Below are 12,389 nucleotides of genomic sequence, written 5' to 3' on the forward strand. Positions count from 1 at the left end.
ATTTCTCAGAGCCTAAATCATAATTCATGTTCCCTTGATAATATTCCCTTTAAGAGAAAACTAACACTATCCGCTACCCCTTTTGAATGTTATATTCACCTGTCACTCACTCGGACCATGATGGAGGTGGACCAATAAGAGAAGTGGGTAGACCTCTCTAAGAATCATATAACTAATTTATGAGTTATCTATACTTATAATAATAGTCACTTTGCTTTTTTTTTTCATTCACCCCTTTACTTTTCCTTGTTACTCTATTTTTAATGTTATGCAAAATCAATCTTTTGCTTCTATTAGTTCTGCAATTTTGAACAGGAAGTCAATGAACCTGTCTCTAGATCTGGATCAATTTTGTGGTTTACAATGAAAAAATCTACGCATGTTGTATTTCTTTTTTTTTTAAGTATGATACAATAGCTGTAAAAAAAAAAAAAAAGAAAAAAAAATAGTGTAAAAATAAGGCATACATTCAAGTGGCTTCTTCATTTCTGAATTTTACTTATGATAGATTAAGTAAAATGCCCATGTCCCGAAGTTGTTCAACAAAACTGGATAATACAAAATTTTGGATTTTGAACTTAAAATGCATCTATTGCTGAGTTTCAGATGACATAGCATTCTACAGGCCAATTATATTTAATACAGCTAAAATGAATATTGTTAAAAAGCAGAGTTGTCTTTGTCTATAATACAGTGAATTCTTGGATCTAGTCAGTCATAGAAATAATCAGGTTCAGGTACCTTTTAAATATTTCATGGCAAAATACAGTGTTATCCATAAGGAAAACTGGCTCTTGCCCCCCATCTGGGAGTATGACATCCTGATGTTCTTGAATCTGAAAACCACCAATTATGAACACTTTCCTTATTATGTTGCCTACATTTACAATTTTCTATTTACATACACTACACATAAACCAGTTCCTCGCTTCCATACAAGACTTCAAGACTTCTAATGCTTTGTCATGTGGCTTTAGTGTATCTAAAGGTGACAGCGAGTGGGGCATTACATTTGGAGTGCTGCCATGTTATTTCAGTCTTACATCATCTTACCCATAATCCATCTCTTCTCCTCCATTCGCATGTCTCTTGCTCTCAATCCTCCTCCTGCATTTATTTTTACTCAAAACTCTATGGACAGTATGTGTTCCAGTGGCCTATTTATCCACAGTGCCTCTGGGCCTTTTTTGATTATTCTGGCAGCAGATCGTCTTACACTTCAGCTATTATTCTGAAAAGCACATAGGGTTCTTTCTATGAATTTCTATGCCTCCCAGAAAATGTAATGTTTTCATGTTTTTTTGGTTTTGGTAGATGTTGTGGTGCTATGTTCACACATTGATGTAACTTTAATAGTCAGTAGAAGAAGGCTTAATAGAAAAGCCAAGTTTATTGAAACTGACACCATAGAGTGTCCTGTATTTAAATAAGTAAGGTAAGAGTAACATTGGAACAAACTGTTTAAAAGGAACTATTTCTGTTTTTCCACATGTTTAAGGTAGTAAAAATCTGGTTCAGTGCCTTCAAGTGAGACACCGATTTGAAACAGCCATCAGTGTCCCTAGCCCTCATTTAAATGGCATGTTATGTAACTTAATGTGAGCACTAGTTGCTTTCACTATCTGTATCCAGTATATATATAGTTATGGATGTGCAGTATCTTGAGTCCGTGGATGTGCTCTGTCATTTGAAATGGGTCTCACACTGGCATTTTAACATAGTGGATTTCAAAGGGCAATATACTGCTTTTATGACAGTGTTTCACAAACTGTGGTATGCAGAATCCTCTGTGGTTTTAGTATTCACTTAATTTGGAGTCAGTTTTATCCTCTTGTTTTTCTCATTTAAGAAATTTCTTGGTTAGAACAACTTAGTTTAGTCCTATTTTAGACATGGTTTAAGCCTCAGGTAGTTAGGGCTGGGTATTGCTCTCTTAGTACAATAGTTTGCCATGCGATACTTAATTCGATTCATTTGCAAGACAAGGAACTTATTATTATGTCAAATAACAGAATAATTTCGAGTTCCCAACACAATTATATGAATAAGTCACCTGAGGCTGTGACATGAGCGCTCTTATTCTCACTAAATATTAAATATAAAAACTAAATATTTGGGAGTTCACTGAGTTTTTGTGACTGTTGAACTTGAAAGAGGTAAATCTGAGTCAGGGAAACAGTAGCTCAGTGCCATGTTTTTGTTTCATCCCTTTCTATGTTTCCTCCCTCTCTCTCTTTCATTCTCCCTCTGCCCTCCTTCTTTGTCATCTCTCTCACACTTGCGCACGCTTTCTCTCTGTCCCATCTCTCTAGTCCCCACCCTCTCTGTCTCTCGTGTCTCTCTTTTGCTCTCTCTCTCATTCTCTCTCTCTCTCTCATTCTCTTTATGTCTCTTGTGAACCCCCCCCCCCCCCCTCTTTCTCTCTTCTTTCGCTCTCTTGCTCTCTCTCTCTCTTTTCCTCTCGGTATGCTCTCTGTATTTCCATCATACTTGAGTGGTGTATGAGAGGCTGAGTCACTGTGGTCAGCTGTGGTCAGTATTTTGGGATGAATGAGGGCGTGGTAGTGCAGATGGAACCTACTGTACATTTGTATATGAATCCATGTTTTGGGGGAAGGTATGAGCGTATAACCAAAGCACATTGCATTTTATCAAACAGCTTTCAACACAACTTCTTATATATAAGGCATATAGATGTAACAGAAGGTTTAAAAGTACACTGTGTAACTTTACCTGGAATGTGGTATTAACGTTATTGATTCAAGTACACATGTAATGCTAAAGAAAATGCATTGAGAAACATTTGTTCTTATGTGACTGGACTTGTCTTTTCACAGATCTGACCTGTAACTTAGTCTTATCTCCATGTAGATGTTTAAGTTCAAGGTTAAGATATAATTTGATAATTTGCAGGAAACTTGTCATGTTCATTTGACCCATCCGTCAGTGCCACTGTCAGCAACATTTCATATTCAAGTTTTGTATGGCCCAAAGTCCTCAAAATGGTGCCTCAAGGTAACATAAATAAATAATAAATGATGTAATTAGTTTTAAGAACCAGCCCAATGTCTCTTTTACTCTCTCAGTCTCTCACTCATAAACACACTCCACACGCAGCTCCATCTCAAGGACGCAAACTTGTGCTCATTGAATTAATCGCGTCCCAATTATCGCCCTCTTCCTGCCTTACCCCTCCCCCCTTCGCCTCCTCCACATCCCTCTCACCCTCCCCCCTCCTCACCCGTCCTCACCCCTCTCACCCTCCCCCCTCCGGGACGACGATGGGGGTAGGGGCTGTCAGCTGATTAGATCATGCAAATACATTATTTATAACACTGTGCTGCTGCTACTGTCTGCTTTATAGGATCGCCTAGCAACCGGAGAAATATATTACAGTCAGTTCTAGCAGTGAGAGAGAGGGAAGAGGAGAGAGGGATAAAGGATGAGGGGAGAGAGAGAGAGAAGAAGAGAGGCAGAGAGGGGAGATGGGTGAAAAATAGATAGGAATGTAAGGAGGAGAAAGTAAACAAGGGGAGAGTAGGGGTGAAAAAGAGAGACGAGAGAAAAGGGGGAAAGTGAGAGGGGAGAGAGATTGTGAAGTAGCAGGAAAGGGAAGGAAAATGAGAGGAATGTAAAGATGAGAGAGCTAGGGAAAGTAGAAGGAGAGGAGAGCGGGTGGGGGATAAAGGCTCAGGGGAAAGAGACAGAAAGGGAAGCAAGGGAGAGTAAAGCATGGGAATGTAAGATAGAAAAGGAAGGAAGCAACAAGAACATGAGAGGAGAGAGCAAAAGAGAGTGACAGAGAGAATAGAGAAAAGAGGAGGAAGGGGAATGAGCGCGCAAGGGAGGGAAAAAATGTCAAAAGGGGAGAGAAAGAAATGAAAGAGGTAGAGAGTGAGTGAGGGGAAGGGTGAAGTTGAGAGGAGGAATGACAGAGGGATGAGTGGAATGTAAAGGAGATAGATAGGAACAACTGAAGGGTAGGAGAGAAATAGTTGAAATAGATAAAGGCAGAGGAAGGGAAGAGAGGAGGAAAAGGAAGTAGGGGAAAAGGGAGAGAGAGACACAGAGAGATGGAAAATGAGAGGAATGTAGAGGAGAGAGAGGAAAGAGGAGGTGGAGAGAGAGGAGGAGTGGACAGAATACTTCTCTTGTTTGTCATTTCAGTTCATGAGTTCACTAAAGGCATTTTTGAGTAGATTCCAGTCACAAGCTACTGTACTAACTGTGCCAGTACCAGACGTGAATAATTGTGTTTTTCTATTGTTCTACCAACTCTCTCAACCAACCACAACCATTTATAAAGATGCACTGTCTCTCTCCTCCTTCATTCTACCGTTTCAGCAATGTACCGTAAATATTTACTGATCCATTATTACTACAGCAGCACAAATATCAGCCACCACACCCTCTCCATCTCTTCACCATTATCAGGTTTCAGGCCATAATCAATAATCAGTATCAGCATTCTAGTTGTTTTTTAGCATTACCACTTAAAAAATTAATGGTGAATGATTAGGATTTTCAGAATGCTTAAGGTACATGCTAATATTTGACCTGAATAGGCTGAACTTTTTTACAGTCTCATATTCTCAAAGCAAATTGAACATAAGTTGGTTTAACACATAATTCCTTTCTTGTTCGATCATAATATGCAAGTAAGTACATTGTTCAGTGTTCCATAAAGGACAGAGAGAGACATCTTTACACATCTTTACACATCTTTAACTCAGAGTCAACAGACACATTGAAGACACAAGTCCAACTCAAAACACAGTAGTAAAACCATGCCCTGCCAGACTGATTAGATTAAGAGTTCAGGTAGAGGGTCAGGGACAGGGCATTGGGTCACAGATGTATTGTATGTATGGGCTCTCTATACCGCTCCCATTATTATTTACTGCAGTCTGTCACTTAATCTCCAATGTATCCAGCCTGTAATCTAAAGATGACGTAGGACATTTCACTGCAGCTCATACAAAACACACTGTAAATTAAAATGTGTAGCTTTCTACTGTGAAAACAACTTATTACTGTAAACTAGTGATTATTAAACCTGTACACCAGCACCTAAAAAATACTTCTATGTATAACCAGAACAAAAACAGAACTAAAACACGTTTAAATTAAGAGTAAAGCTGGTGTAAAGCAGACTAAACCATGGCTATATAGTTCTACAAGAGGATTAACAAAATAGAGGACAAAAATATGAATACATTTCTAAATTACTACCAAAACTACCAACCACTAAAACTGCAGAATATCCCAAGTACCACCAGAAGTAGTCCACATACCACCAATTGTACACGTGCCACAGTTTAAGAAACAGTTGTAAACTATAGACACTGGGGCTGCAGTTACAGTTTTTTCTCAATTCAATACGTATCTTGCTGCATGGGTCACAATATTGAGCCACATAAGTGTTTGTATTGTGAGAGCCATGTTGAACAATTCAGTATTATATTGATATACCTGCCCTGCTGATAGATTAGTCAATTCAAAAGGGGGGTATGACAAAAGCTCTGAGACTATTTATTGTCTTTATGATCTGTCCATGTAGCTGCACTTAAATATTATAACTGCAAGGGGTTGCACAAAAGAAATAATACAGAAATATACTTGGAAACGTATAAATAAATGGAAAAAGGCAGATTAAAACACAGGATTCACTCCAAAATCTTCAGATAACCCACTTCCTGTAGAATTCTTTAGAAACAAAATAAAATAATTGGTCAACCAATGCAAATTTTGGTTGACTAAGGTACCACTGACCAATTATTAAGTGATTGAACAACTAAAGGACTACAGCCCTACCTAATATATGTTCAGTAATAAGTATTATATATCGGTATTGTCCACCCCTATCCCTGGTCTTGAATCTAGCTTAAGATCTGGAGATGGTTCTCTGATTGCGGTCCGCCACTTCTCCTAACACGTTGCCCCAGGTCAAATGTAGAGAACAAATAAAATACAAAATACAATAAAATGTACTGTAGATGGTTAATAGTATATATAGATTTAATATAAACAGTGCACATGTAACAGTAGATATGCTCAGTGTAGCAAAAGGAAATAATGAAATGTGGTGTGTCCCTGGTGCTTTTCCAAAAGTTAAAATGGAGTTTGAAGGCTGGATGAAAAACACAGCTTCCCACTCGTGGCTTTATTTTATCTGTTCGGTTTTTAAAATGGCACAAAAAGGCCGACTGGAGGAGAGACTCTGAGGTGGAGCCGTGGACAGATGGCTGAGTAAAATTAAACCATTTTAGATTCTTCAGCACCGTGCCCTATGATGTCCATGTTCATATTGTTATCAGTGCTATGAATAGCCTCTATCTTTTTCTGAAATAGAGCAGCTATGTGTTTGAGAGGTAGCACTATCGACAATAAGGTCCCTGATTGAATACTCAGGCTGTGGCTTTTCTGTGTGGAGTTCTCATTGTGTTGGATGGGTTTCCTCCTGGCACTTCGGTTTTGCCCTAAAACATGCACAAAGTAACAACAGAAGAGCGCTGCCATGAATGGGATCCACTTTTACAAATGCAAAAACACCACTAGAATGTAGCGCTAACCTTAGCTAACCTGTACAACTTCTTTGAGTTCACTACACTGAGCCAGGAGCCTGACATTCATGCAGACAAACTTTCATCATAGCTACAACTGATCATGTGCACCATTGCCAGTGTGAATGTGTGCTGTTGTATGATCTAAATTCCTCATGTTGTGAAGTGTGGTATTCAGCAATTTTATAAGATGAAACAATTGTGCAGTAGACACCAGGCGGTATACAGGTACATTGTACAGTGTGTGCAGTGTGATGTAAGTCTATGGGTGCTATTATTGTAGGGAAATAACTATCCTCTAGTGACAGGGAGGCAGACGGGACCAGAAGTAGCCAGTGGCTCTTCCTAGACCCCCCTCTGCCCCTGTCGTGTCCCATTCATCCTGACAGAGTCTACCAACCACCCAAGAGCTTTGACTTCCTCTGTAAAAATAAAACAGAATGAGCAGAATGAAGGGAGAGAGGAGGACAGGATGGTGTTGTGGTGGGTTGCATCAGACAGCTCAGTGGATTTCAGCCCAATTACTGCAGTGTTAGTGAGCAGAGAGTGTTACCCTGGGCCAAAGCTGGGGGAGGGTGAAGGGGGAGACAACAGAGGGGGGTAGTACTCAGATACATTTATTCAATTTACTAAAGAGCAGCGATCCAAAGTCATTCCACACTTTGATAAAGGCGCTGTGCCTGATTTTTACTTTTTGAGGTGCAAAACAGAACTACATTTTAAACTGTAGTAGTCCAAACTTATTACTCACATATCTTATGCATTGCAAGCATCCATTTTTTTCCAAATGCTGCCACCTGCTCATCTCAGTTTGAGCATGACATAAAAACAATTAATGACAGCTTTCTCATTTAGAGGTGCTTCGAGCTGCATACAGTTATTTAAGATGTGGTCCATGGTCAGGGTAGGGTCAGAATTAGCATTCTTTGTTGTTGGCTGTTTATCACAAGAAGTAAGCGTTTGGTTAAAAATAATCAATTGTTTAGTGGTGTGTTTCTGCTTTTTTGTCAAACTAGACATGAACCATTTTGGGAAAGCTATAGCGATACGGACAACACAGTGCACTTGGAATGGTGGAATCATTGTCCTCCACCACCCAGGTTTTAAGTTGTTAAATCAGAGGTTGTACAGGAACAGGACTAAACATTTGCCAGATTAGACTTCATTATCAATTCTCAGATTGTCTCCGGGTAACAGGAAATGCCATATGGAAAAGTGCAGGTATTCAGAAGCTGACATTTTTAATTGTTTTTAAAGTGTTTTTAAAGTGACATTATGAAAGCTCTATAAAGGATGAGGCTGGCTGTTCCATCTGTATTAAACTTGAAGTTGTCAGTACTGGTATATGAACAGTACTTTCTGGACCATTTCAAGGCAAGGCAAGTTTATTTGTATAGCATAATTTAAAGAGCTTTATAGAATAAGGAAGATATTAAAATTACAATACAAACAAATCAAAACACGAATAACGATTATAAAATGAAAATGGAAAGAGAAGAGTGCAGGAAAAAAAAAACTTTCAGTCATATGCACAACTAAACAGAACCATTTTGAGCACAGTCATATGAATTATTATATATAAGTAAGAATAAGAATAAGAATGTTTGTAAATTCTTATACATATACCGGTATATCTTTTTTTTTATAGGGCCGCCTGCTGGTGAAAACTGGGAGTGTGCTTTTGGGAGAGAAGGTCCTACGTGACGCGGTGCAGGTGCACAGTACGTCCCATGAGGCATGGGGGGGTCTGGGGGAGGCTCTACAGTCCAGGCAGAGCAGCCAGGCTCCAGACTGTTTCCTCACTGCTCTGGAGCTCGAGGCCTCCAGCCCCATACGTCCATTTACCATTATACCACGAGAACTGTGAACTACCCACTGCTAAACCATCATGACACAAGAACTATGAATGACCCAGCACTAAAGGGGTACTAGTCATCCAATCAATCAACAACTGTTTGATTGGATGACTGGTGTGACAACTGTGTTTTATTCATACAGCTCCAACAGTCTGGTCATTTGATCCATGAACACAGCCTCATGGATCAAATGACCAGATTGTTGGAGCAAGTTACTCAAGTATTTACTCCTACTTGAGTAACTTGAGTTTTGGTTATCTTGTCCACTTTGCAAAGTCTACACATGTCAAAACTTTTTGTTGACAATGCTTAGTGATTTGAACATCTACCTTTTCTACACATTTTCATGTGTCTGGTCTTTTCTTTAAAAATATCTGAATGTGTGCAATATTTAATGTTTTGCCTTATCCATACATTAAATGTCCAAACAGTTACTCTTACTTGAGTATATTTTTTGGTTCTCTATACCCATTAACAATTTAGGGATTTTTTTTAAGACAGTAGGAGATGTTGTTGACATGTTTCAGCTGTGAGGTGCAATCACAATGAGGTAAATACATCTCCTATTGTACTGTCTTTAAAAAATAACCCAAGTTGTTACTGTAAAAAAAAGACAAAGCTTCAAGTGGCATCAGATGGCCCTCGTGGGCCGTGCCTCACACTGGGCTGGCCTGCCACTCCCTCAGGATGGCGCTAACACGCCCCCAGTCTGTTTATTGTTGTGGCTTTTGGCTGTACTTTGTCACTACACAAAGTCAGCACACAGTGTGATGCTTGATACCAAAGTAATTTTCAAAAATGTTTCTGTATACTATATTTTATTTGACTTTGATTTAAGTTTCATTCAGTCTGAGTTTCATATAAAGTCTATATTTCAGCTGTGTATGTGGGGCTTAGAACTGTTTGGTCTTGTGAAATCATATTTGCATAGTTTTATATATTGAAATGGCTTGGGACTAAAGTATTATTCAAAGTTTGTATTGAAAATAAGGGTAAAAACAATATTGGTGTTTTGTGTATATTATAAATAATATTTATTTATTCTCTTTATTCCTTATGTCACTATGTGTAAGTTAGTAATTTTGTGTTTTTATGCTTGATACCAAAATAATATATTTCTCTTACATTGAAAATACTGTACGTTTCAGTAAATATTGTCATTCTCCATACAAGTTTTGGTTATTTTTACACATCAGTGGCAGTCATTATGCACCACTTCATTCATGTCTATGTAAACAAAGCCGCTGTGATCTGATTGGACGGTAGCACCCATGTCTATCTTCAGTAACTCAAATATGTTGTGTTTACATGTGGCATCACAATACACTAAACTGCGCAATTAAAAGTATTAAAGGTGCACTATGTAACATTTCTAGTAAAGAGTCTGCTATACCTTTTTGTCTCCATGCAGATGTTACTGCTTTGCTTGGCATATTGCGGTATGATAATAAACTTTCACTTGTGCATTTTGTCAATTACAGGTGTTGTTATTGCACAAAACATCTTGAAATAACCAGAAAAGTTGCGTAATGCACCCTTAAAATTAAACTTGAAGATCGGTCAGGAGTTTTTTGCCTTTTTGCCTACAGCCAATTTGCAGACTCAGTCCCCTCACATGCAATGACAAGTTTGAACATTTGTCAGTTTTTCAGTGTGGTTATTTCACTCATAATCAGTGACCACGGGGTTATACATCTGTGCTTGTTGACCTGCCGTCTCACTCTGGTCTAATGGACTTGACTTTAGAGTGTCTGCTACATCACTGTGAGCTGTGGGACTCTTCTGCTGCTTATGTAATACTGCCAGGTCCTCCTCCTCCTCCTTGTGTCTTTGCCTGATGCGATGTGGCATTTGTTTCCTAGCAGCCGCCTCATCGTTGGAGTAACAGAGAGAGAGAGGGAGGGGAGAGAGGGGGAGAGAAAAAGAGAAAGAGAGAGAGGAGACAGAGAGAGAGAGAAAAGCAGAGAGAGACATACAGAGAAAGGGAGAGAGAGAACACCACATTGAGCTGATAAAGTGTGTCAAAGTGGCCACTGTAGGCTTGGCACTGTTTAAAGTTGGCTGTCTTTACAGGAGATGGTGAGAACACTCATGTACTAGCACCTATGTCACCAAGCATAACATTTATTTTCTATCCTGTACAACGCTACATCATTATACTATTGCAACTATGCTTGTCTCAGCTGAGATAATGTTCATACTGTGGAAAATTCCAGACAAACCAGTATGTTCATGAAGACAACCAGGTGGCAGCCCTACCTGAAAAGTCACATAGTGCTCCTTTAAAGTACATAAGTGGTTTGAAAAGGGACTCTACGCTATAACATTGCACTTGCTTTTGCCGCACAGCATGAAGGTCCTGGGTTCGACTCCTGGGCGGTGTGGTGCTTTTCTGTGTGCAGTTTACATGTCTGCCACTTCCTTGTCACCATGGTATCATTGCTGTGACTGGAACATGCATTAAACTTATCTGTTTTGCATTTATTAAACTACAGGTGTCTTTATTGCTTAAAAGCATCTTGAAAAACATGCAGTCTTATTGTGAACGGGGTCACGTCTTCACAGAAACTTTGGCTTTGAGACAGAACCTCCTTGTCTCCATGAAGATAGATACATTTGGTGCCATACTATAGCATTTCCCTGGAAGAGAGCAGGCGACAGACACTCCACCTGAAAAGTTACATAGGGCACCTTTAATTTTCCCATGGATAACTTGGGAATACAGGAAGCCATATAAAGACCAAATGGCAACACCATGTGATCTGATAAGCCAGGCCTAACACTGTCTGTTTGATGTCTGCTTTTTGCATGTGGGCTGTGAGCGGCTATAATCGATGAGGAAATTGATCAGCGCAATGGGATAAATCAGGGCCTTTGGGAGACGTCATTCTTTGAAGCTCTGTCTAAATCCAATACAAGAGTCAATACAATGCGGCTTTATTAGCATGGCATATAATGGCATTTGCACGGTCCATGTCTTATACAACATGCAGCAAGATACATAAGATATAGATTGGATTTTTATTGATGTAAATACAAAACATGTTTTCAAGACAAATTTTGCTATAATGAGCTGTGCATATGACTGAAATGTGTTTATATTCTGCACTCTTGTCTTTTAATGTTAAATTTATTCATGTACAAATAAACTTGCCTTGCTTTGCCTTGCCATAATATAATTTCAGTCTTGCGTGATAGTGTTTTGGCTTTATTTGAAAGAGAGCTGAAAATGGTCTCACCTTGTGTCATTCACTTTTTGGCAATTCTATGTGCTCCTCTGTGCTTTTTTTAAGTCCATTCACAAAATTGCATGTTTTTCAAGGTGCATATTTGCTATAAAATTGTAGTTGAACAAATGCAAGTTATATTCATTTAATGTCATAAAAACAGGTGGCAGACTCCTCTCTTATCAGATAGGTTACAAAGTGCACCTTTAATGAAATCTCATCTGAAAATTATGAATATCAAGAACTTATGTATCAACAATAGTACAAAGAGATATGTTAGCAAACTTACTATTTGTGTTGTTGTGTTATTTGTTTTAATATCATGTTTTTCACTTATGTTGTCTGCTTTGAGGTCACCCTAGTGTGAGCTTTTGTGTCGGCCATGTTGTCGAGGGCATTCACAGGGCAGAAATAATAATGAAGGGGAAACCATAAACCTTCAGCGAATCCAAGTCTAGACCAGGTCTAAACCAGAGTCCTGACCGGGTGAGGGGTGCTCTGGAGGTCAGCCGAATCGGATACACTTTCATAATGTCATTTATTAATAAAGCCATTGATACATTACTCCAAGGGCCAAACAATCTCCAGTTCTCCAATAATAATAATAAGCTCACAATGTCTTCATGTTGACATCAGTCTCATGGTCTAAAAATGGTCTAAAATACAGTGATTATAATGTATGAAATAATAATGGTTATATAACAAGTTAACAATAACAAGTGTCTCTGTTGTGGATGAAAAAA

General features: G+C 38.8%; 1 protein-coding gene across 1 annotated transcript in view; it reads left to right on the top strand.

Annotated features, from left to right (window-relative positions):
- Positions 1-10,105, top strand: part of ttc7a (tetratricopeptide repeat domain 7A) — a 69,577-nt gene extending 59,472 nt beyond the window's left edge. The window contains exon 20 of the mRNA XM_033979763.2: positions 8,212-10,105. Coding sequence (XP_033835654.1) covers positions 8,212-8,430 — 219 coding nt within the window. The 3' untranslated portion in view covers positions 8,431-10,105. The remainder of the gene's footprint in view (positions 1-8,211) is intronic.
- The last annotated feature ends 2,284 nt before the right edge of the window (positions 10,106-12,389 follow it).

Source organism: Periophthalmus magnuspinnatus, chromosome 15, assembly GCF_009829125.3.
Source record: "Periophthalmus magnuspinnatus isolate fPerMag1 chromosome 15, fPerMag1.2.pri, whole genome shotgun sequence".
NCBI classification, from domain to species: domain Eukaryota; kingdom Metazoa; phylum Chordata; class Actinopteri; order Gobiiformes; family Gobiidae; genus Periophthalmus; species Periophthalmus magnuspinnatus.